This window comes from Phyllobates terribilis, unplaced genomic scaffold (genome assembly GCF_046119375.1).
Source record: "Phyllobates terribilis strain yellow unplaced genomic scaffold, ASM4611937v1 Scaffold_7__3_contigs__length_470593459, whole genome shotgun sequence".
Classification (NCBI taxonomy): Eukaryota; Metazoa; Chordata; class Amphibia; order Anura; family Dendrobatidae; genus Phyllobates; species Phyllobates terribilis.
The window spans coordinates 402,512,094-402,535,927 of record NW_027362767.1 but is presented as its reverse complement, the minus strand read 5'-3'; the positions used below and the strand labels follow the sequence as shown (position 1 = coordinate 402,535,927).

The 23,834-nt window shown below is 46.3% G+C and overlaps 1 protein-coding gene across 1 annotated transcript; it reads right to left on the bottom strand.

Annotated features, from left to right (window-relative positions):
- Window positions 1–438: 438 nt before the first annotated feature.
- Window positions 439–12,584, bottom strand: PSMD8 (proteasome 26S subunit, non-ATPase 8). The gene is made up of 7 exons (XM_073641631.1): window positions 12,378–12,584; window positions 9,479–9,551; window positions 8,806–8,908; window positions 8,537–8,702; window positions 8,322–8,422; window positions 2,748–2,859; window positions 439–1,648 (listed from the first exon to the last, which is right to left on the bottom strand). Exons 1-7 carry the CDS (start codon window positions 12,504–12,506, stop codon window positions 1,511–1,513), a joined length of 822 nt encoding a protein of 273 aa, XP_073497732.1. The 5' UTR covers window positions 12,507–12,584; the 3' UTR covers window positions 439–1,510.
- Between the last annotated feature and the right edge of the window lie 11,250 nt (window positions 12,585–23,834).

Genomic DNA, 23,834 nt, shown 5'->3' with positions numbered 1-23,834 from the left:
TGCTTATACTGTAGACGCCATAGCCAGCAATTGATCAAGGCGTTCTTCTTGCGAATGTGTGCCCCTCTGTATATACTGCCAGGAAGACACGGGGCGACGGGCAGCTCCTGCTGGACAAGGAGCTCAATAGGAATCTTTTGGATGGATGCCTGTGGTTCTCTAGTTTTAAAGGAAAAGGAATCGGAGAGAAGACCTCATAATAAATTGTCGAAAGTGAACCCCGTGCAAAAAAAACAAGTCTGAACGTCTCAAAAGATCAGCTTTTATTTATTTATTTTTTTTTTTAAAATCACAGTTAAAAGGGGTATTCCCATCTCCAATATCTAGACGGTATCAGAATATTAGCAAATACCTCCAATCAGAAATGTAGCATTGTTCTTCTGATTCGCTATGTCGCTTACCCCATGTCCAGGGCATTGCAGTCACTATCCAGGTATCCATGGTTATGTCCGCTCAGTTTAGATAGCTGTTAGTTGTTGTTGTTACCATGGATACCTGGATAGTGACTGCAATGCCCTGGACATGGGGTAAGAGAGACAGTGAATCAGAAGAACTATACTACATTTCTAATTGGAGGTATTTGATGTTATTATTATTACACCTACTACATATTGGGATAAGATCATGGAGATGGGAATACCCCTTTAAATACAAGGTTGTGTAGACAAATATTACTTTTCCAGGTCCATTTAAATACAGACCTGTGGTAGTCAAGGCTATACTCTTCTGCCCTAATCAGCCAAAAAAAAAAAAAAAAAAAAAAAAGATCCCCATGTTGGTAGAAAGAGCCGCTGACAAATTCTGTGCCGAGCATAATGGCTGAATGGGACCAAGATGGTAGAAACCAATGCCAAAGTTATAAATGCACTTTGGATGTGTTGCTTCAGGCAAGTATGGCAAACGTGGCCCCTGGACCGGTGGTCTAAGCTGGGCCATATATACACATATTACATATCAAGCAAGATGGTCTCAAAAACCCAGTGGAGGATATAAAATCCAATGACTACAACCCTGTTCATAGACCCTCACCCCTTAATAGCCAGATCAATCCTTGGATCTTTATAGGGAAAGTGTGTGGTCGCCCGGAGATATTAACCAATCACCTAGACAGCTTGATTTGGAGAAGCAGGGACCTAGTTGTGACCACCCCTTTATACCCACAGACCTATGCTACAATATGTGGTCTTATTGACCTTATTACAACAAGGTTCATGGGAAGGAAGAAGCAGAACCTTCAGATATCTTATAACAACGTGTCAAAAGTATTTGCTCTGTCCAAAAATAAAAAATAAAATAATGTTTTAGGTTACAGAAGGTGGCATCGCTCCATCAAACCAGCCCACGGGTATAATTTAATAATAAATCTTCTTACAAAACATCCCCTGCCCCCTCCCTCCCCAAATCTACTGTCTATAAAATTAATGAGATACCAAAGTGAGGATGGCGAGTGAACAGGCAGACCAGAAAAGGGAACACAAGTGGGAAGTTGGCGTGGACGACTTCCTGTCATTTATACGATCATTTCCAGCTGGCGGGCATATTCAATCACTTGTTTGGCTAATTCAGTGGAAGGAATTGTGGCCTCCTCCGGATTCTGCTGCTGGCTGCTGAAACTGTAGTAGTTATTAGGGCCCAGTACCCAACCGCGCTGTAAAGACAAGAAAAAGAAGAAGAACAGGCGTTTATATTACATGGAGATTGCCATCACCAGTTATAAACAAGGGTCATTCTGAAAGAATACAGGGTTATATGGTACGGAGCCCTAATTTCTGTATCAGGTGGTGAGCAGCGAGGACAGAATGTCTGCAGGTAGTCAGGACGTGTGCACGATCATCACGTATCTGACGACACCACATTATATGGCCCATGCGACTGTCGATGTGTGACCACTACTGTGTGTGAAGGTGACAGGCAGACTGCAGATTACAACAGTTAGGCCAGCTCCACTCACATAGCACTGGTGGCTCAGTGGTTAGCACAGTTGCTTTGCAGTGCTGGGGTCCTGAGTTCAAGTCCCACCAATGACAACATCTGCAAGGAGTTTCTATGTTCTCCCTGTGATTGCTTGGGTTTCCTCCCTCACTGGTCCCTGTCCCATCCCCCAGGACCCTGATCTAGCAGCCACACCAGAGCCCTGTGAGCCTCCCCCCCATCTGCCGGGCTCCTCTCCCAATTAGTAAACCCGGCGCAACGTCATTAATCAGAAGACGCACCCAAGATGTTCTCAGATAGGAGGCAGACAGCTCGCAGGGCTCCGGTCTAGCAGAGACACAAACTATCAATATGGTGGCTTATATATGCAAATATTTTTGCTCGACTGACTGGGTATTAAGAGGCAAAATGTCCTCCTCTATCCTGCTATTAAGACGGCTGGGTACAGTCTTCTGGTCCATGGATATGAGCAGAGACCTTGCACCCTCCTCAATTTAGGGTAGGACAAAAAAACAAAACACAACAACAGGTAAACCAATCACCAGTCCCAGCCGTGCCAGTGAAGCATTAGCTGATACATCTAGATGCATCCCACTCTCAGCGGCAGGGAGGGTCTCCTGTAGTGTGCGCTGCCCCGGTACTAGAGACACATGTCAGGGCTGCTGTTCGTACAGAGTCAGGCCGGCTGTAAATAGACGTTACAAACTCCCCAGGTGTCGTGATCATGCAAGTCTCTCTGTATTATTACAGAATCAGTGATCCATTCTGCCCCGCCAGGGAGCTGGATCTCCCAGTAGATACACAACCATACTCACCTTCTTTGCATAGTCTGTCATCTTCTTCGGGGTGCTGAAGAACAATATCCTGGTGGCCTCATTAAAGAGGATCTTCTCATAGGCCTTCTCAATGCAGCCGGCAATCTCATCCCTAAAGAAGGAACATTATTATAATGCTGGTCTATGAATGGAGAAAACACCAATATCCTCCAAAGTGCTGAAAAACAGCAGAAAAAAAACAAAAACACAAATATTCTCTATGACACAGTTTTATGAGTTAGGGCCTGTAGAGTGCTGTAGCTTTAAAGGGGAAATGTCCTTGATATAAAAGTCTGATGCGTCATGTAAGAAGATCACATTAGGTGAAGGTTGATCTCAGCTGCGACTTTGCCAGACAGCCAGGTTCCTTTTAAGGTGACATTTTTCTGATCTGCACATCTCGGGCATTAAACTGCATAAATACTGTTGTAAAGACGCCCCCGAGGATACAGAGACCGCTCCTCTTTAGCCCTTTCACACCATGGCCATTTTCCTTTTTTTTTTTCTCCCCGTCTAAGAGCCATAACTTTAATTTTTTTGTCTATAGCGCCACATGAGGGCTTGTTTTTTTTGCGGGACGAGTTGCACTTTTGATGACACCATTGATTTTACCACAGTGCACTGGAAAAAGATTCCAACTGCATTGTAATTGAAAAAAGGTGCAATTCCACTATATGGTAAAACTGACCAGACATTAGGATTCTCCAGGTCAGTACGAGTTCGCAGATAAAAAAAAACTATACGTGTTTGGCAAGTGGTGAAATTTTTTTTTTCTAAATTTGCATGAAAACGTTTTAGCGTTTGACGCCATTTTCCGAGACCTGTAGCGTTTCCATTTTTCGTGATCTGGGGCCGGGTGATGGCTTGTTTTTTTACGCCTTGAGCTGACGTTTTTATTGATACCATTTTGGGGTAGATGTGATATTTTGATCGCCTCTTACTGCAATGTTGCAGTCAACAAAAAAAAAAAAAAGCAATTCTGGCAGTTTGATTTTTTTTTTTCCTTCTTGTTATGCCATTTTCTGATCGGATTATTTACTTTGTATTTTGATAGGTCGGACGTTTCTGAACGCAGCGATACCGAATATGTATTTTTTTATGGCTTTATTTTCAATGGGGAATAAAGGGGGGGGTGTAATTTGAACTTTTTTTTTTTTATAATATTTTCTTCTTCACTTTATTTAATAGTTTTCTTAGGAGAACTGAAGCAGTGATCATCCGATCACCTCTGATATACATAGCAGGGATTCAGCCCTGTTATGTATAGCTAAAATCATGGTCTATGAATGCTGGCCACAAGCCGGCATTCACAGGAGCTTCACAATGACAGGCACAGGTGTCTTCTGTAGACCCCCAGCATCGGGGACCCCCTGCTCACATGACACGGGCGCAGATGGGCGTGATTTGTGACGCACTTCCGGCCGGCGTGTGTTAAATCCCGCTTTCAGAGATGGACAGTAGAATTTAACTGGTTAATAGACGCTGCTCCGATCCATCTGCGGCTGTGAAAGGCACATGAGGGCTGATTACATCAGCTGTCAAGTGCGGGGAAAGATGCGCCAGAGCCAGCATCAAAGTGGGAGACACAACATATGACGTAAATAGGTTAAAAAATAAATAAAATGATTGGTCCTTTAGGCACACCACGTTTTAAGGCCTCTCAAACATATATAATAATAATAATAATCTTTATTTATATAGCGCCAACATATTCCGCAGCGCTTAACAATTCACAGGTTCATATACAACAGTCATAAGTAACATAGCTAAAGATAATACAATAATTACAGCAAAAATAATGGCGACCCTGCTCGTAAGAGCTTACAATCTACAATGAAGTGGGGGTGACACAAAGTACAATGGCTTATTTACTAGGATGGTCCAGCCATCTTGAGGGGATGAGGGATAGATAAAGGCTGCATGAGCTCATCACCAGCCAGTATTTGTGGTGCTTTTTGGTTCGGTGGAGAGTTGTGTGGAGAAATAAGGGATGGGCTATAAGAAGATAAAAGGACTTTGATTAGGAAAGGTGATATGCTGCCCTAAACAGGTGTGTTTTTAGGGAGCGTCTAAAACTGTGTAAGTTGTGGTTCATCCTAATTTCTTGGGGTAGAGCATTCCAAAGAATAGGTGCAGCTCGGGAGAAGTCTTGAAGCCGGGAGTGGGAGGTACGGATTAGTGCGGATGTTAGTCGAAAGTCTCTTGCGGAGCGTAGAGAAAGGGTAGGCCAATAAACAGAAATGAGGGAAGAGATGTAGGGGGCTCCGCACTGTGGAGAGCTTTGTGGGTGAGAACAAGCAATTTAAATTGGATCCTATAATTCATGGGCAGCCAGTGCAATGACTGGCACAGAGCGGAGGAGTCTGAGTAACGGTTAGCCAAGTAGATGACCCTGGCTGCAGCATTAACCCTAGAACGCATGACCATGAGAATCTACTTTTTCACATACCTGGGGCCTTTTAGGCCCGTGTGCAAATAACATGGAATAACTCAAACAAAAATGACAAACAACTATATACCTGAGGAATACCTAGAGTTTCAAAATGCTAACTAAAGTAATCTTGCAGAAAATATAAAACAATTAACAGGGCGGGCCTGCGAGGCCCCAGGTATGCGTTCAAGGGTTAAGGATGGACTGGAGGGCGGAAAGTCGAGTGAGGGGGGAGGCCAATTAATAGAGAGTTACAGTAGTCAAGGTGGGAGTGGATCAGGGCAACAGTGAAGGTTTTTGTTGTTTCCAAGGTGAGAATGGGGCGGATTCTAGAGATGTTCTTCAGGTGCAAGCGACAAGAGCGGGCAAGAGATTGTATGTGGAAGGTGAAGGAGAGATTGGTGTCAAACACAACGCCCAGACAACGCGCCTGCTGGCTTGGCATTATTGTGGTGCCACACACGGAGAGAGAGAGATGTCAGATTTCGAGAGGTGATTAGACGGCGGGAGCAGAAGTTGTTCAGTTTTGGAAAGGTTGAGTTTCAGGTAGAGAGCGGACATGATATTAGAAACTGCGGCCAGACAGTCACTGGTGTTCTGTAGTACAGTGGGGGTAAGGTCAGGGGATGAGGTGTATAGTTGTGTGTCATCAGCATAAAGATGGTACTGAAAACCAAATTTGCTGATGGTCTGTCCAATTGGGGCTGTGTAGAGAGAGAAGAGAAGAGGGCCAAGGACTGAACCCTGAGGAACCCCAATAGTGAGAGGAAGAGGGGTAGAAGTGGAGCCAGCGAACGATACACTGAAAGAGCGGTCAGATAGGTAGGAGGAGAACCAGGAGAGAGCAGAGTCCTTTATGCTGATTGAGTGGAGCATAGAGAGTAGGAGGTGGTGGTCAACGGTGTCAAAGGCTGCAGAGAGGTCAAGAAGAACGAGCAGAGAGTGATCGCCATTACGTTTTGCTGTCAGAAGGTCATTGGTTACTTTGATGAGTGCAGTTTCCGGGAAAACTTATGTACTTACAGTATAGACCAAAAGTTTGGACACACCTCATTTAAAGAAATTTCTGTATTTTCATGACTATGAAAATTGTACATTCACACTGAAGGCATCAAAACTATGAATTAACACATGTGGAATTATATACTTAACAAAAAAGTGTGAAACAACTGAAAATATGTCTTATATTCTAGGTTCTTCAAAGTAGCCACCTTTTGCTTTGATGACTGCTTTGCACACTCTTGGCATTCTCTTGATGAGCTTCAAGAGGTAGTCACCGGAAATGGTCTTCCAACAATCTTGGAGTTCCCAGAGATGCCTAGCACTGGTTGGCCCTTTTGCCTTCACTCTGCGGTCCAGCTCACCCCAAACCATCTCGATTGGGTTCAGGTCTGGTGACTGTGGAGGCCAGGTCATCTGGCGTAGCACCCCATCACTCCCCTTCTTGGTCAAATAGCCCTTACACAGCCTGGAGGTGTGTTTGGAGTCATTGTCCTGTTGAAAAATTAATGATGATCCAACTAAACGCAAACCGGATGGAATAGCATGCCGCTGCAAGATGCTGTGGTAGCCATGCTGGTTCAGTATGCCTTCAATTTTGAATAAATCCCCAACAGTGTCACCAGCAAAGCCCCCCCACACCATCACACCTCCTCCTCTATGCTTCACGGTGGGAACCAGGCATGTAGAGTTCATCCGTTCACCTTTTCTGCGTCGCACAAAGACATGGTGGTTGGAACCAAAGATCTCAAATTTGGACTCATCAGACCAAAGCACAGATTTCCACTGGTCTAATGTCCATTCCTTGTGTTCTTTAGCCCAAACAAGTCTCTTCTGCTTGTTGCCTGTCCTTAGCAGTGGTTTCCTTGCAGCTATTTTACCATGAAGGCCTGCTGCACAAAGTCTCCTCTTAACAGTTGTTGTAGAGATGTGTCGGCTGCTAGAACTCTGTGTGGCATTGACCTGGTCTCTAATCTGAGCTGCTGTTAACCTGCGATTTCTGAGGCTGGTGACTCGGATAAACTTATCCTCAGAAGCAGAGGTGACTCTTGGTCTTCCTTTCCTGGGGTGGTCCTCATGTGAGCTAGTTTCTTTGTAGCGCTTGATGGCTTTTGCAACTGCACTTGGGGACACTTTCAAAGTTTTCCCAATTTTTCAGACTGACTGACCTTCATTTCTTAAAGTAATGAAGGCCACTTGTTTTTCTTTACTTAGAATTTGTATTATGGCAAGAAAAAAGCAGCTAACAGTCTATTCAGTAGGACTATCAGCTGTGTATCCACCAGACTTCTGCACAACACAACTGATGGTCCCAACCCCATTTATAACGCAAGAAATCCCACTTATTAAACCTGACAGGGCACACCTGTGAAGTGAAGACCATTTCCGGTGACTACCTCTTGAAGTTCATCAAGAGAATGCCAAGAGTGCAAAGCAGTCATCAAAGCAAAAGGTGGCTACTTTGAAGAACCTAGAATATAAGACATATTTTCAGTTGTTTCACACTTTTTTGTTAAGTATATAATTCCACATGTGTTAATTCATAGTTTTGATGCCTTCAGTGTGAATGTACAATTTTCAAAGTCATGAAAATACAGAAAAATCTTTAAATTAGAAGGCATGTCCAAACTTTTGGTCTGTACTGTATGTATGACCTCTACATTACATTGATGAATTCCATACAGTCGCATCAATTACCTGTAGATTCTTAAGTTAGAAAAACATCCATTTAACAGATGCATCACTTACAGGACCCTGTGGGATGGAAGAGCTTATTCTACTACTTTTTTGGTGGCATACTGATGCATACTAATCCGACAGGAGGACTTTTTTTTTTTTTTTTTTTGTAAAAGAGCCCCATGAACACCTTTAGGATGTACAAAAGGAGCTTTTTTAACGAAGCATAGGGCAAAAACATGGTGTGAACATAGCCTTAGGGGCCAATTAGTGATGGGCGGATCGTTTCGCGTGATTCCGATCCATTGGCTAGGAGCTGGACGGGAGCTCTGCAAATCTCTTACCTTCTGGGATCCCCGCTGCAACTTTTGATTAGCCGGCCTCTGGCGTAATGTCAAACTTGATGACTAATCAAAAGCCGCGCAGTGATCCCATAAGGTAAAATATTTGCAAGGCACGGGACTGACCTTATTGTGTCTAGCAGGATGTCAATGAAGAAGGTGTAACTCTCTGCAGGAATGTTCCCTTTGGCTAGAAATACCTTGTTATAGCTGCCCTCCATCAAGTACTGAAATACAGGGAAAAAAAAAAAAAAAAAAAAAACAGGACATGAGCATTATAGGTTCATGAACAGAGCAGCCGATCCCACCCCCATCACAGCTGGGTCACCGGTGACACCCACCTGCTCTAGGGACACTGGGTGCTTTATGTAGACGTTCGCCTGGATATCTTTGGCCGGTAACCGTTCCAGCTCGGTGTGAAACTCAGCCACTCTGTTCTGGGACAGGAGGAAGAGGAGGTTGAGGCCGAGCAGCTGGTGCTTGTAGGCAGATTCAGGGAGCTCGTCCCTGCAACAAGAGGAGCAAAACACATTGCAAGTCAGCGATAAGCCACAAGTGCGGTCCCCAAATACAAGTCCCAAATGTGATGAGAACAGAAACATAATCTTACTTATAGTCAAAGTAATAGCACTTCAGCTGCGCCATGTATCTCTCAAATGACGGGATGTCTTTCTTCAGGATGCTCCACTGGGCCCCAATCTCCAAGACGTCTCCTGAACGTAGGAAAGAGAAATGGTCAGAAGCAAAACGATCCCCAATGACCAGTGCAAGGCTGTGTACACATTAGCAGTATTCAGTGTCCTTCAGGGGTCCCAGCTAGGAATAGTGCAATCTGTGGAGGTACGGGGGAAGGGTAGGGACCCATCAGACTGAAGCATGGAGTCGCTGACAACTTCCAGACCATTTTTGTTTTTTTTTCCTCCCCAGAACCATATGATCATTTTTCTGCTGACATAGCCGTACGAAAACGGACGTTTTTTTGTAAGACGAGTCATTTGGAATAACACCGTTCATTTTACAACATAATCTATTGGAAAACTAAATAAATAAAAATGTTCCACTATTGATTATTTTGGGGTTTAGTTTTTACAAAAATTGGTAAAAAAAAAAAAAATTGTCGAAAAAGAAATTCAGAAATTTAAAAAAAAAAAAAAAAAAAGTTTGTGTGGCAATTTTCTGAGACCCGTGACTTTGATCATGGGTGAAGTTTTTTATTGATACTATTGTGTTACATAAGACTTTTTTTTTTTTCTTCTTTTGAGGACCGTCCCGGTCATACTCACTGGCCAGTATCAGCTGCTGCTTGGTCAGTTTGGTGTCGGTGGTGGGTAAAAAATTCTGCTCCAAAAGGGCCAACTGTAAGGAGAGAAAACAGAGTGTTACACGTCACCAAATCCCGGGGACAAGAAGTCTGCATCTTTCTAATATCTTGGGCGCGTTCCTGATGCTGGATGTAGGACCTGCTCCTCGTGTAGATTTCTCAGCAGAACGGGACCCAAATCAAATACTTATATACCTTCAACATTTTTAACATCTCTGCTTGCCGTCAATGAACAGGAACACTCATTTCCCGAGAACTGAGACTTCTCACAGCTGAATGTTTGCAACAATGTATCCATTTAGTGGCAAAAAAACAAACAAAAACGTTCTATTCTCTCATGATAGTTTGTTACAATGTATCAGTTTAGACTAAATTTGAGCCACAAGATATAAATAAGATTATTCACTGACAGCAAGCAGAGAGCTCGAAAGACGGGAAATATATTCGAAAGTCGGAGAACTGAATACTGGATTAGACGTTTCACCGTAAGTGCAACAAAGAACTAGAAAAAGGAGTACGGCCGCCTTATAAAGTGACGATATATCACTAGGGCACGCCGCTGCTTTATGATCGGTGGTGATCTGACCTCTGGGACCCTCATTGATCTGGATAAAGAAAGGGTCCAGCACCAGTATAGCTTTGTGCCCCGACCGACCAGCTGCACAGGGAGCTCAGGCACAGATACCGCAGCGCTGCACCCCTACATTCTCAGGACAACCATTTATTCGGACCTATAGGCAGGTACTTAAAATAAACCCAAAGGGTGTAAAATCTGCATTGAAACCAAATTGTAAAGATGATTTTTAGCCCCAAACACATCTTAAGGAAAAAAATAAAATCTCCAGAGGTGCACAATCTCCCGTCCCTGAAGCTTACTGTCAAAGACGAGCCATGATGGGGTCCTGGCTCATTAACAAGCCCTATTCCTGAAGTGGCAGGTCATGGTTAGATAATACACATAGCAGAAAGTTACCGATGACACTAATCAATGAGCAATCAACACAGAGACATGAAGAACATAACGAGAGAAGCCGCAGAACAGGACTGTCAACATCCACAAAAGTGTAAAGTAATCCCGAAAACATCTGCAGACGGAGCAGGACCTCCGACATCCTGTTAGGAGCGGCCGCACACCTGGAAGCTTTATAGACGTCACCCACTTTATTACAGGACCATATATGTAAGGCAAAATGCTTAATAAAAAAAAACGCACACACTCCAAAATGATTGAGCATCTTCAAAGCAGGAGACCCCTCTAGAATAGTTTAACCACGTGGCGTTGTTGGGAACCTGAAAAACGTAAATAACACTCAAAAGCCGGAAGGTAGGAACAGCGAGACGTTTTGCAATAAAAATGAACCCCCCAGCTTCACACCGGGGACCCCACTATACCCCCCCTCCCCAGTGTCACACCGGGGACCCCGCTATACCCCCCCTCCCCAGTGTCCCCGCTATACCCCCCCTCCCCAGTGTCACACCAAGGACCCAGCTATACCCCCCCCCTCCCCAGCATCACACCGGGGAACCAGCTATACCCCCCCCCCGTCCCCAGTGTCCCCGCTATACCCCCCCTCCCCAGTGTCACACCAAGGACCCAGCTATACCCCCCCCTCCCCAGCATCACACCGGGGACCCAGCTATACCCCCCCCCCTCCCCAGCATCACACCGGGGACCCAGCTATACCCCCCCCCCTCCCCAGCATCACACCGGGGACCCAGCTATACCCCCCCCCCCTCCCCAGCATCACACCGGGGACCCAGCTATACCCCCCCCTCCCCAGCATCACACCGGGGACCCAGCTATACCCCCCCCCTCCCCAGCATTACACCGGGGACCCAGCTATACCCCCCCCCTCCCCAGCATTACACCGGGGACCCAGCTATACCCCCCCCCTCCCCAGTGTCCCCGCTATACCCCCCCCCTCCCCAGCATCACACCGGGGAACCAGCTATACCCCCCCCCCGTCCCCAGTGTCCCCGCTATACCCCCCCCCCGTCCCCAGTGTCCCCGCTATACCCCCCCTCCCCAGTGTCACACCAAGGACCCAGCTATACCCCCCCCTCCCCAGCATCACACCGGGGACCCAGCTATACCCTCCCCCCCCCAGCATCACACCGGGGACCCAGCTATACCCCCCCCTCCCCAGCATTACACCGGGGACCCAGCTATACCCCCCCTCCCCAGTGTCCCCGCTATACCCCCCCTCCCCAGTGTCACACCAAGGACCCAGCTATACCCCCCCCTCCCCAGCATCACACCGGTGACCCAGCTATACCCCCCCCTCCCCAGCGTCACACCGGGGACCCAGCTATACCCCCCCCTCCCCAGCGTCACACCGAGGACCCAGCTATACCCCCCCCTCCCCAGCGTCACACCGGGGACCCCGCTATATCCCCCCCTCCCCAGTGTCACACCGAGGACCCAGCTATACCCCCCCTCCCCAGTGTCACACCGGGGACCCAGCTATACCCCCCCCTCCCCAGCGTCACACCGGGGACCCCGCTATACCCCCCCCTCCCCAGCGTCACACCGGGGACCCCGCTATACCCCCCCCTCCCCAGCGTCACACCGGGGACCCCGCTATACCCCCCCCCCTCCCCAGTGTCACACCGGGGACCCAGCTATATCCCCCCTCCCCAGCATCACACCGGGGATCAAGCCGTCCCCCCCTTCCCAGCATCACACGAGGACCACCTTGAGCCCCTCAGTAAGCGTCTTAGTGTCACCTGAGGACCCCATCACCATGACCACTGACTCCAGAGACCCTGACACTGGAGCCCTATAGAGTGTTGGTTGTAACCCCCCTCCCCCACGTTCCCGGCTCTTCCCCGGCTGTCCTCCTCGCCTCCCCCGGCCTCACCTTCAGCTTTCCCAGCACATCCCCGCACTTGCTCAGACTCGGACTCTTCTTGTTCCACTCGGCTTTCAGCTGCTCGTACATGTCGGCCACTTGTCTCAGGCCGGCAGCTTCTCCCCCGTTCACCGCCATCTCCACAATGAATCGGCAACTACAAGACAACACATGCCGCACCTCACGTCATCACGTCAGCCTGCAACGTCATTACGCAACGTCTGAGAGGCTGATGCCGCCATCTTGGAAAAGGTACATTAGGGAAGTAGCTGAAACAAGAGATAAAACCGACGAATAGAATGTCGGCTAAATTCTTATTGTGGTGTACAGGAGCTTCAGTGTGAATACTTTAACAAAATATTTACGACCCTTTTTGCCTTTAGTAAACATGGCTGCCTAACGCATCAGAAATCACGCCCCCACACGATGATTGGATACCACCCAGAAGTGGGCGGGACTTACAGTCTCCTGGCGATTTCTTAAACCAGTTACTCATATCAACGAACAAGATCACAGCTTTCATTTTTAGAAGTGCTTGAAACATGAAAGCAGCAACCTCATTGGTTGCTATGAGAAACCAGTAGACTTTTGTGTTTACTAGGCCTAATAAATCCCTCCATGTGTTTGCGAGGCCATATATATACACACACACACACACACACCCATATACACACCTGTTTTTAAAGGGGCAATCTACACTTAAAGACTACGTTTCAGTTTCATGTATAAATACAGCCAATATAAAAGACTGATTACGTATCTTGTATGCATAGGCTGCAAACTGTATTGTACTCCAGAGCTGCATTCAAAATTCTGCTAGTCTTCATTAGAAACAGATGATGGGCTCGTTATCAGGAACACTATTTACAACTTAGCCCAGCTTCTATTTAAAGGGATAGCCGATAATTTACACAGCTTTTCCTATTCAGATTACCATAAACAAGTGACTAATTGAAAGACTACACTTGAAATGGCCCCCCGAATCCTGAAAACGAAGGTCCCAAAGCCCCCTGTGTGATTAAAGTGATAGTGTGCATGCTCGACCACCGATCAATTCACTTCTATGGGACTGGCAGGGATGGGTGCTCAATCGGTCCCATAGAAGTGAATAAACTGGTGGTCATGCATTGGGACCCCCTTTTCCGGGATGAATAGGTGATAAGTGTATTTAGTGGGGCACAAATCATTAAAGGGGTTTTCCATCTTTAAGAAACCTATTGCTTTAATCACCGTCCCCAGGCCCAGCGCTGAGTCTCCGCCATTGCCCTGGTCTCTGTGATTTCGCTGCCGTGCTGACATGTGCTTGGCCCCTAACTAGACCTGCAGGCAGAAGTTTCCCGAAAGAGGATAACCCCTTTATTAGGGGCCACAGTGCTGCACCGGTGTATTTAGGAGAGAAGACTCCCGCAACTACTGTCAGACTTTCCATAGTGACTGATTAGTTCCCTTGTGTATCACAAAAGTACGGAAGCGTGTGACATGAGAATACATTGGCAGACGGTGATCCAGTTTGATGTAAAAGCAGTAGGAACAGGGCAGAGGGAAACCTGTTAACGCATGTCACCAACATGGTGGCCATCTTGAATGGTGCCATCTTGGATTCCATTTCCGCTTTTCAAATGGGAAGGTAGGTGTGTGACGCAACAATCTGATAGAGGATATCACCAGAAAAACAATGGCGTGCTCCATATTAACGGAGCTTTTTTCTCTCCCACGTTAAAGCAGTGATTTTTCTTCCTTACAGACGATGTGAACTATGGCGTTACCTTTTCCCAAGCAGAATCGCCCTCATGAGATCGCCCTCATGTCTGGTGAACGAAGCACAATTGTCATCTCAGAAGATTTCGACCAATGGCTGCTGTCTTGCTACTCCTCTTGTAAAGCTCAGGAAAAGGAGACCATAAGGGTGTATTTACTCTGAATGAATTTCACCCGACAAACAAGCAAAACTCTCGTTTGTAGGGTGAAATGATCTTTTGTGCTGCAATTTTTTCACTCCAGCGCTGCCAAGGTAAGCGCTACCATAAGTCCTTTGTCTGCCAAAGCATCCTGAGACCATTCATGTGTGGGGGCTTCTCATCCATGGAGGGGTCTCACTCACAATTTTTCCTAAAAACACTGTCCTGAATAAGGAATGGGATCTAATCATCCTCCAAGAGCAACTTCTCCTAGTGATCTAGGAGCAATTTGGTGATGAATAGTGATGAGCGAGTATGTTTCATTAACCCTTTCCGGCGAGCACGCTCGGGTGCTCGCCGAGTATTTTGGCGTGCTCGGGGTTTCATTCATTGTCGCCGCGCCTGCCGAGCAGGCTATCTCTGCATGTGTCACAGCAGTCAAACAGCTGTGACACTTGCAGGCGTGGCGACAATGGATGAAGCCCCGAGCACGCCAAAATACTCGGCGAGCACCCGAGCGTGCTCGCCGAAAGAGTTAATAAGGCATACTCGCTCATCACTAGTGATGAACAATGCTTTTTCCAGCATGATGGAGACCATGTCACAATCAAAAGTGATAACTACGTTGCTTGGTGATCAAAACATTGACATTTTGGGTCCATGGTCAGGAAACTTCCCCGATCTCAGTCCTCACAGTAATCTGTCAGCAGGTTTTTGCTAGTAATCTGAGAGCAGCGTGATGTGGGAGCAGAGAGCCTGATTCCAGTGATGTATCACTTACTGGAGTATCTGCTTTCTAATTTGTAAAATTAGCAGTGCTCTGAATGCTAAGCTGTGTATAACCCCGCTCTCACTACTGATTGGCTGATTCCTGTGTACACTATCAGCAAGCTGCCAATCAGAGGTGTGGGCGGGGTTACATAAATGAGCTGGACTTCTCTGCATGTAACACCTAGTCCTGCAGTGATAATTTCCTGCTGATAAAACACTGATTGTATTGAAACAACAGAACACAGCCTAATAAGTGACACATCCCTGGGATCTGTCTCTCTTGCTCTATATTATGCTGTTCTCAGGTTAAATAGCAAAAACCTGATGACAGATTCCCTTTAAGAACTCTTGATCAATGCTCGAAAATTGGTGCACAAACAGAAATACAAAAATTGTGATAAACTCCACTTTGAAAAAAAACCCTTACATTGATTGCTAAATGCCTGTGGCCGCTCCGGTCCTTTCCTCCAGCCGCCAGAATTTCTGTCGGCCGGGGTGCAGTCACAGAGATGAGCAGTATCAGAGTCATCGTACTCATCACCTGTGCCCTGGCTGCCGCTCCCTCCCTGCACTAAATTGTATTTGCGTCCATCAAGTAAGCAGCAGAAGCAGATCAGTACCATGACCGCTCTCATCATTTCTTCAAAACATTAATAATTTATGTCCCAGTCGCCATATTAAAAAGGTAAAATAAAAATAAAACTGTTTGACAAATATGAAGTCAGGTGACTAAAATCTTTAGTTTAGTTTTGTGATTGATAGAGTTGCCCGATCAACTGCTCTTCTAAAGTACTGTACCAATCAGGGACCACAAGGGGGAGACAAAGTAGCGGCAATAGCCCAGAGCCTTTTGTAATGAGCAAGTATCCCAGGATCTCTGTATCTGGAGGCTGCGATACAGAGGTATGCATCACCTGTAGCCTTATATTATAAAAAATATGTATACCGCACGATATATGTTATTTTAATATATTTTTCTGTCTTAAATAAGTTACTATACACCGTAAAAGTGACATGCATCGGTTGAATTTGGCATATGCAACAAAAATTTTCCAGGGAGAATACAAACATCAAATGTAATGATGCAATTCAGATATAGGCAGGTGCAGTGCATACTAGGAAGTGAAGGAGAGGGAGTTCCTGCACAGATAGTGCTGGCAGAATGCTAAGGAAGAGGAATCTTCCACTCAAAAGGGGCAAGTTACAGATCATGAGAATCATGACAGTTCCTGGTATGTGCACCAAAAAAAGCAGTTTTACTTTGCTGTGGGGGATGGGGGCATCGGAGCCATGTTTTTCTACAGGTTGTGTGTGAAAGAGTATCCGCACAGCCTGTTGTGGCTGCGCAGGTCTTGTTTCCTATGCGCAGGTGTGAGAGGTGAACAGGCTGCGAGGATGATGTAGCAGACGTCATTCCCATCCATCAAGGCAGGAGAGGCGGTTTTTGCGGGGACAGAGGAGGCGCTGAGCCCAAGTGCTCATCAATTATAATAAGGCACAGGACAATTCTAAAAAGCATTTTCCTATGTATGTAGGGGGAGCTGGGCTCTTATAAAGGGGATGCTGGAGTGCTATTAAAGGGGTCTGAAAGGTGGGGGACATGCTTTATTTAAAGAAAACCCATGACAGGTTCCCTTTAACACATATAGCACCTCTCCGAAAATAGAAATTTGATTGCATTCATTAATCCTTATGCGAAGTTGGGCCTCCTGTAGTTGGACACATTGGACCTATGTGCACAAAAATGAGATTATATGAATAATGAATGGCGTAAAAAAAACACAATGCTATATAACACCATGTGCAGCAGTTTATTTCAGATGTAGCAGAGCTGAATTTGTAATTTAACTGTTGAGGTTCAGCATGTTAAAATGGACTAAATATGTTATTTTTTTACTTGGTGTAAATGCCGCTGTTCTCCTGAATCCGGCGATGTTTTTCTTTTGTTCCTGCGCCTCTCTGTTCCTGAGATACGGCCTCCTCTTCCTTGTATATACATCTTGTCTTTTTAGCCAAATGGGCGGGATCCTTAAGAAGACTTCTACCCACTTGGAACAAGACAAGATTTACATACAGAGAAGAGGAGGCCATATCTCAGGAACGGAGAGGAGCAGGAACAAAAAAAAAACATCGCCGGATTCAGGAGAACAGCGGCGTTTACACCAGGTAAAGAAATGACATATTTATGGGAAGTGACAGATCTCCTTTAAAGTCTTATAAACAACTTTTCATGTCTGTTTAAGTGTTTACTTGTATTTTTTATAATATAACGATTATGCAGCTCTTTCACTTTAAACTTCTGCTTGTTGTGTTCCTCTGTTATTCCTCTTGGAAATGAACAAATTAACAATTGGGCGTGGCCCTTTCCCTTGTCAGTACTGTCAGAGTGTGTATGGCTACCCAGGTGAATGGTAACCACGCAGTTGTCTAATTATTCATACATTTCCAGGAGGAATAACAGAGGAGTTCAAATAATTTTTATTCCATAAGGTATACAAACAAGTATGTACTAACACGAAAAAGTCAGTAAATATGCAGTCCTATGTAAAACCACATCATGCCGCGCCAAACACAGCTCTGCTACATGTCTACACACTGGTCATACACCGAGCTCCCTCCCTGTATGATCCAGTGCTCACCTCCAGTCCTCCGTACAGTGATACCCCGCGCTGTGCGATTATGCCCGCTACATAGAGGTTGTGCCCTCGCTCCTCCAAACACCGTGACCCGGGCACAGAAGAAAGATTTGTGGCCGCTCAATCTGTGTCCAATTGCCGCGCTAAACACTCCAGCATGTACGTAAGAGACGTGATTAGTGTTAATGTCCCTTGTTACGAGCAATTAGGGGTGAATGAAAGGGAGAGCGCTGAATTTAGTGACAGCTGCACGCATTAACCCTTCCTCTGCTGCTTCTTTTTTTTTTTTTTAATTGCTGACTGATTTCCAGTTTATTGCAAGGAAAATAAAATTACTGTAACTATCACCCCCAGATAATCTCATGTAAGGAGCCAAAAGTCACAAGTGAAGAAGAAGAAGGTCCCGAGAGCGGCGAGTATTCTCCTCCGCCAATCCTAGGTCCTACACGGCCGCTATGGAGCCTTCAGCCGGTTTCCCACCTGAGTTATTTTTTTTGCATACTGAGCCAGTTGTATCAGTGTTTTGGATCTGATTTTCACCGGCGTTTGGTCAGTTTTTATCATCAGCATTTCATCAATGATTTTTTTGTAAAAAAATAAAAAAAGAAAAATCATTAAGGGTTCTCAATCTTCTCTTATGAAACTTTTTTTGGCGGACAAAAAAATTGTGAACAGCCCCATAAATCATAATATGTACATGTCCCAAGGCAGGAGACATATGAGAAAAGTCAGACATGTGAAAGGGGCCCTGAGACCCCCGTTTTTGTCCCCATTCAAGTCTAAGGGTCCTTGCATTGTTTGTGCACAGGGGCCATCTTCTGACTGTGTCTGGTCCTGATACGGACAGCGCACTGACAATATAAGTTACTGGTGTAGTTCTTCACATGAGCATTTTGTTTTTTTACACATGGATAGAGATGAGCGAACCCAAACTGTAAATTTCGTACACCTCGTGTCCGTCCGGTGCTGACCTCTGAACACGGACTTCTCCTGGAAGTTCATTTTACAGTTCGGGAGTTCGGAGAGAAGTGAAGAAGAACACGAGAAGAAGAAGAAGAACAAGAGAAGAAGAACAAGAGAAGAAGAAGAAGAACAAGAGAAGAAGAAGAAGAACAAGAGAAGAACAACAACTGTTTAGATTTCTGGGAATTAAATCAAATTACCATCCGAGATCCATACCCTCTTCCTCTGATTCCGGATTTAGTCAACCAGATTGTGGGAGCTAAAGTGTTCTCCAAGTTGAATTCAAGGGGAGCCTACATTCTGGTTGGAATCAGAGTAGGGGATGAATGGAAAACGGCGTTCAATACCCCCGAGCGGCATTTCGAGAGTCTGGTTATGCCTTTTGGTCTCACCAATGCACCTGCTGTTTTCCAGCATTTCATAAATGATATTTTCCACCATTTAGTCAGCAGGCTTGTGGTGGTCTATTTGGATGATATTTTGATTTACTCACTTGATTTAGAGACACATCAGGGTCATATTGAACAGGTACTACGGATAACAAACTTTATGCCAAACTAGAGAAATCTGTTTTCGCTGTCCATGAGGTGCAATTTTTGGGGCACCTGTTGTCACCGTCGGGTTTTCGGATGGATCTGGAGAAGATCCGTGCTGTACTTGATTTGTATCGTCCTGAGAACTTGAAGGCATTGCAGCGCTTTCTGGGGTTTACTAATTTTTACCAGAAATTTATCCAAAACATTTCGGTAATAGTCAAACCCCTCACTGACATGACAAAAAAGGGGTCGGATTTTTCTAATTGGTCGAATGCCGCCCAGCAGGCTTTTTCCTCCTTAAAGAGGTGTTTTGCCACAGCACCTATACCCAGTCACGCCAATGTTTCTCAACCTTTCGTGGTTGAAGTTAATGCGTCGGAGGTGGGGGTTGGGGTTGTGTTGTCTCAAGGTCTGTCCCCTGGTAAATAGCATCCATGCACTTTCTTTTCCAAGAAGCTGTCTTCGGCCGAGAGAAAATGTGACGTGGGTAATAGGGAGCTTTTGGCAATTAAATTGGCTTTCGAAGAATGGCGACATTGGTTGGATGGGGCTGTCCATCCTATTACTGTTATTACTGACCATAAGAACCTGTCATATCTCCAGTCTGCTAATCGTCTCAACCCTAGGCAAGCTACATGGTCTTTGTTTTTTTCTAGGTTCAATTTTGTTGCCAATTTCCGTCCAGGGGTTAAAAACATCAAGGCTGATGCTTTGTCCCGGAGCTTCCCTGGTGGTAGTGACCATGAGAACCCTGTCCCTATTTTGCGGAAGGGGTGGTCATTTCGGCCTTGTACCCTGACCTGGAAGGGGAGGTGTTGGAGCCTCAGGGTGATGCCCCTATCTCCTGCCCTTCGGGGAGGTTGTTTGTGCCATCTAATCTGCGCCGTAAACTAATTAGGGAACATCATAACTCTGTACTTCCTGATCATCTAGGTCATAAGGCAACTGTGAACCTCCTTTCCCGTCATTTTTGGTGGCCGAGGTTGCGTCAGAATGTGGTTGACCATGTGTCTGCTTGCAGTATTTGCGCGTGTTCTAAAGTATCATATACTAGTCCGTCTGTTACTCTTCTACCGCTGCCTATTCCTAGTAGGCCATGTACACACTTGTCCATGGATTTTATTACTGACCTACCAGTATCTGCAGGCAAGACTGTGGTTTTGGTGGTTGTGGTGGTCAAGTAAGATGGTTCATTTCATCGCATTACCAGCACTTCCGAAAGCCTCTGGCTCAGGTATTCATTAATGAGATCGTGATGCTTCACGGGGTTACTTCCGACGTGGCGTCAGATCGGGGGACCCAGTTCATTTCTAATTTCTGGAAAGATTTTTGTACTCAACTGGGGGTGCAATTGTCTTTTTCTTCTGACTTCCATCCTCAGTCGAATGGACAGACTGAGCACATAAATCAAAATTTGGAGACTTACCTCAGGTGTTTTGTCTCCGAGAACCAGGAGGATTTGGCATCTTACCGTTGCCTGAGTTCGCTATAAACAATCGTAACCAAAAGTCTACGGGCAGGTCACCTTTTTTTGGTGCATACGGTTTTCATCCGCAGTTTGGCACCTTTAGTGGTGGAGGGGCTACGGCGCTCTCTTCTGTATGGCGGGGGGGGGGGGGATTTCAGAGTAATTTGAAGATCATGGGAGACAGATACAAATGTATTGCTGACAGGAAATGCTCGCCAGGTTCGGACCTAAGTGTGAATGACTTTGTGTGGTTCTCACTGGAGGCATCAAAACTATGAATTAACACATGTGGAATTATATACTTAACAAAAAAGTGTGAAACAACTGAAAATATGTCTTATATTCTAGGTTCTTCAAAGTAGCCACCTTTTGCTTTGATGACTGCTTTGCACACTCTTGGCATTCTCTTGATGAACTTCAAGAGGTAGTGACCGGAAATGGTCTTTCGGCATTCTCTTGATGAGCTTCAAGAGGTAGTCACCGGAAATGGTCTTTCAACAATCTTGAAGGAGTTCCCAGAGATGCTTAGCACTTGTTGGCCCTTTTGCCTTCACTCTGCGGTCCAGCTCACCCCAAACCATCTCGATTGGGTTCAGGTCTGGTGACTGTGGAGGCCAGGTCATCTGGCGTAGCACCCCATCACTCTCTTTCTTGGTCAGATAGCCCTTACACAGCCTGGACGTGTGTTTGGGGTCATTGTCCTGTTGAAAAATAAATGATGGTCCAACTAAACGCAAACCGGATGGAATAGCATGCCGCTGCAAGATGCTGTGGTAGCCATGCTGGTTCAGTATGCCTTCAATTTTGAATAAATGCCCAACAGTGTCACCAGCAAAGCACCCCCACACCATCACACCTCCTCCTCCATGCTTCACGGTGGGAACCAGGCATGTAGAGTCCATCTGTTCACCTTTTCTGCGTCGCACAAAGACACGGTGGTTGGAACCAAAGATCTCAAATTTGGACTCATCAAAATCTTTAAATGAGAAGATATGTCCAAACTTTCGGTCTGTACTGTAGGTTTATTGGTTCCTATAAATGACCACTGTCATTAACCCAGCAGCGTTTCGTCTGGAGTTACCTCAGGCTCTTAGGATCCACAATGTGTTTCACAGGTCTCTGTTTAAGAAGTATGTGGTATGACGCGCCCCCGGGGCAATGGGGTACTCAGCAGCCTGGCCTATGGATGCTGGTGGGGGATAGGTCACAGTGGCTGGCCCGGTCCATGGCCCAGGGCGGTCAACCAAAATGGGGGATTGTAACTTGGATAGGAAAAATAAAATAAATAGTTCGTGAGTGACGCCACCTGTGGTACCTGGTAAGGTTTACCAGCGCTGCTGCAGACCTCCGGGGGTGATGGGATGGCAGCTGAGGTGTTTCTGCTCCCCACAGGTGGAGCGGGCCCCCGGGGCAGTATGGAGTTCGATGGTGGGTGGTGATGCTGGGGCTTGTAGTGCAGGTGGTAGTGATAGCGCAGCAGGAGTAATTGACAGAGACAGGGGATTCGCTTCAATACCTTTACTGGTGCGGATGTTAGGTACGGTCCAGCGGGTATAAGGCCTCCTGGTCCGTGTCTGCCTCTCTGTATGCTCCTGGCCAGCCTGCAACTGGGCCTAGCTTATGCGTCGTGCTGTTCCTTCACCTGTCGCTCGGTAGTAGGACCTTCTGCTGGCAACCACTATCCCTGGTAACGCCTTCATGGTTCCTGGTCCTGTGTGGGTCTAGCTTCAAGTCAGCCAGGGACTTGTAGTTCTCCTGGGATGCCGGTTATCCCTACTGGGTATAAAGGGACCCTGTCGGCGCGGACCCGGTGTCCGGTTTGTATATCGGGGTGAGCCTATGATGCTCCTCTGCCCCCTCAACTCCTCTCTCCCTTCTCCTCTTGCCGTCGGCCACACTCGGGGCCCTCAGAACTCAACTCGTGCTGTAGGCCTTGGCTCGCCTAAGCACAGCAGCCAGCGTGCTGCGTCCTCGCTGCTCTCAGCGTCCGCACGCTCTCAGACTCCCTCTCAGTCTGACTACTAACAACTAACTCTCTGACTCTGTCTGACTGATCTGAACTGCCTGGCTCCACCCTCCATATATATATCCCTAACTGGCTCCCTCTGGTGGTATGAGGTGGAAGGGTGGAGATGTTTGTATGTAATGAGGGCCTCTTGTGGAGAAGTCCTTCCATGCATCCTGGGTCCTGTGGTACCTATGCACAGCAGGGTGCCACATGGTACCTCTTGAGTCCTCTCTCTTGCCGCCACCCCCAATCATAGTTTATGGCAATTTAGAGTTCCAAATATTGAAGATTGTGGATTCTTGTCTTCACGTCGTTCCCTTCAGTGCACTGGAGAGTTTACGATCCAGAGGAAAGGATGTGGGTTTCAGCATCGGAGGTGAATGCCCCTATGTTGATTCGCTCATTCCATGCCTCTCATCCAGACAAACCTGGTCCTGAGTGTCCGGAGACCACTCGTAGAAGGAAGGGGTTACTGTCATGGGTGTGTCAGGATTGACAGACAGTCATACGGTGTCTGGCTATAGAAGGTCGCTGCGTTTGGCCTTACAAACATCTCCCTGATCCTTTTATGATTCCTCTCTCTTTAGGACCTAGCAGTGATCCTCACCTTGCTTGGGGATTATACCTTTCACTTTTTGACCCTTGGGTATCCTCACTTTCTGCTGTTAATCAGCACTTCCTTGCTGTGTCCTTAAATACACTCAGGTTCTCAGAGAGTTGCTTGTGATAGCGTGTTATACCTATTCAGGCCTGGGATTCTAGTAGTCTACTAGAATTACTTAGGAGTTCCTTTGTGGATTGTTGCCGTGCTTTCTCTGGTGTCATCTTAAAGCTAAGTGTATTCCCCTGTTTGTTTTCCCTGTGTGTACTTTATTTTGCAGTGGGACTGACTAGTGCTCACCCTTCCCCCTCACTACCTAGGGCCTAGCCTTAGGGCCAGCTAGGGCTAGGTATCTTGCTCAGCGAAAAGGTGCAGAACCTATTTAGTGTCTATAGAGGAGTCAGAGTTTGTCATTAGATCGGTTTACGGGTCTCCACTTTTTCTTTCCCTAGTTGTAGGGCTCCCTCCCCTATTCCCGTTGTTATATGCTGGGTTCTCCCCATACCTAGCGTGACAGACCGAGAGAGAGATTTTCCAGCACCAAAGTTTGAGTCCCCATTAACTTCTATGTGATTCAGGTTCAAG

Bases quoted from the DNA above. Each gene is read 5' to 3' on its own strand.
- PSMD8 (XM_073641631.1), bottom strand. From the start codon at position 12,506: ATGGCGGTGAACGGGGGAGAAGCTGCCGGCCTGAGACAAGTGGCCGAC. The intron at 9,552-12,377 runs GTGAGGCCGGGG...CTCTCCTTACAG, and splicing joins ATGTGCTGGGAAAGCTGAAG to TTGGCCCTTTTGGAGCAGAA. The intron at 8,703-8,805 runs GTAAGATTATGT...CTCTTGTTGCAG, and splicing joins TGCTATTACTTTGACTATAA to GGACGAGCTCCCTGAATCTG.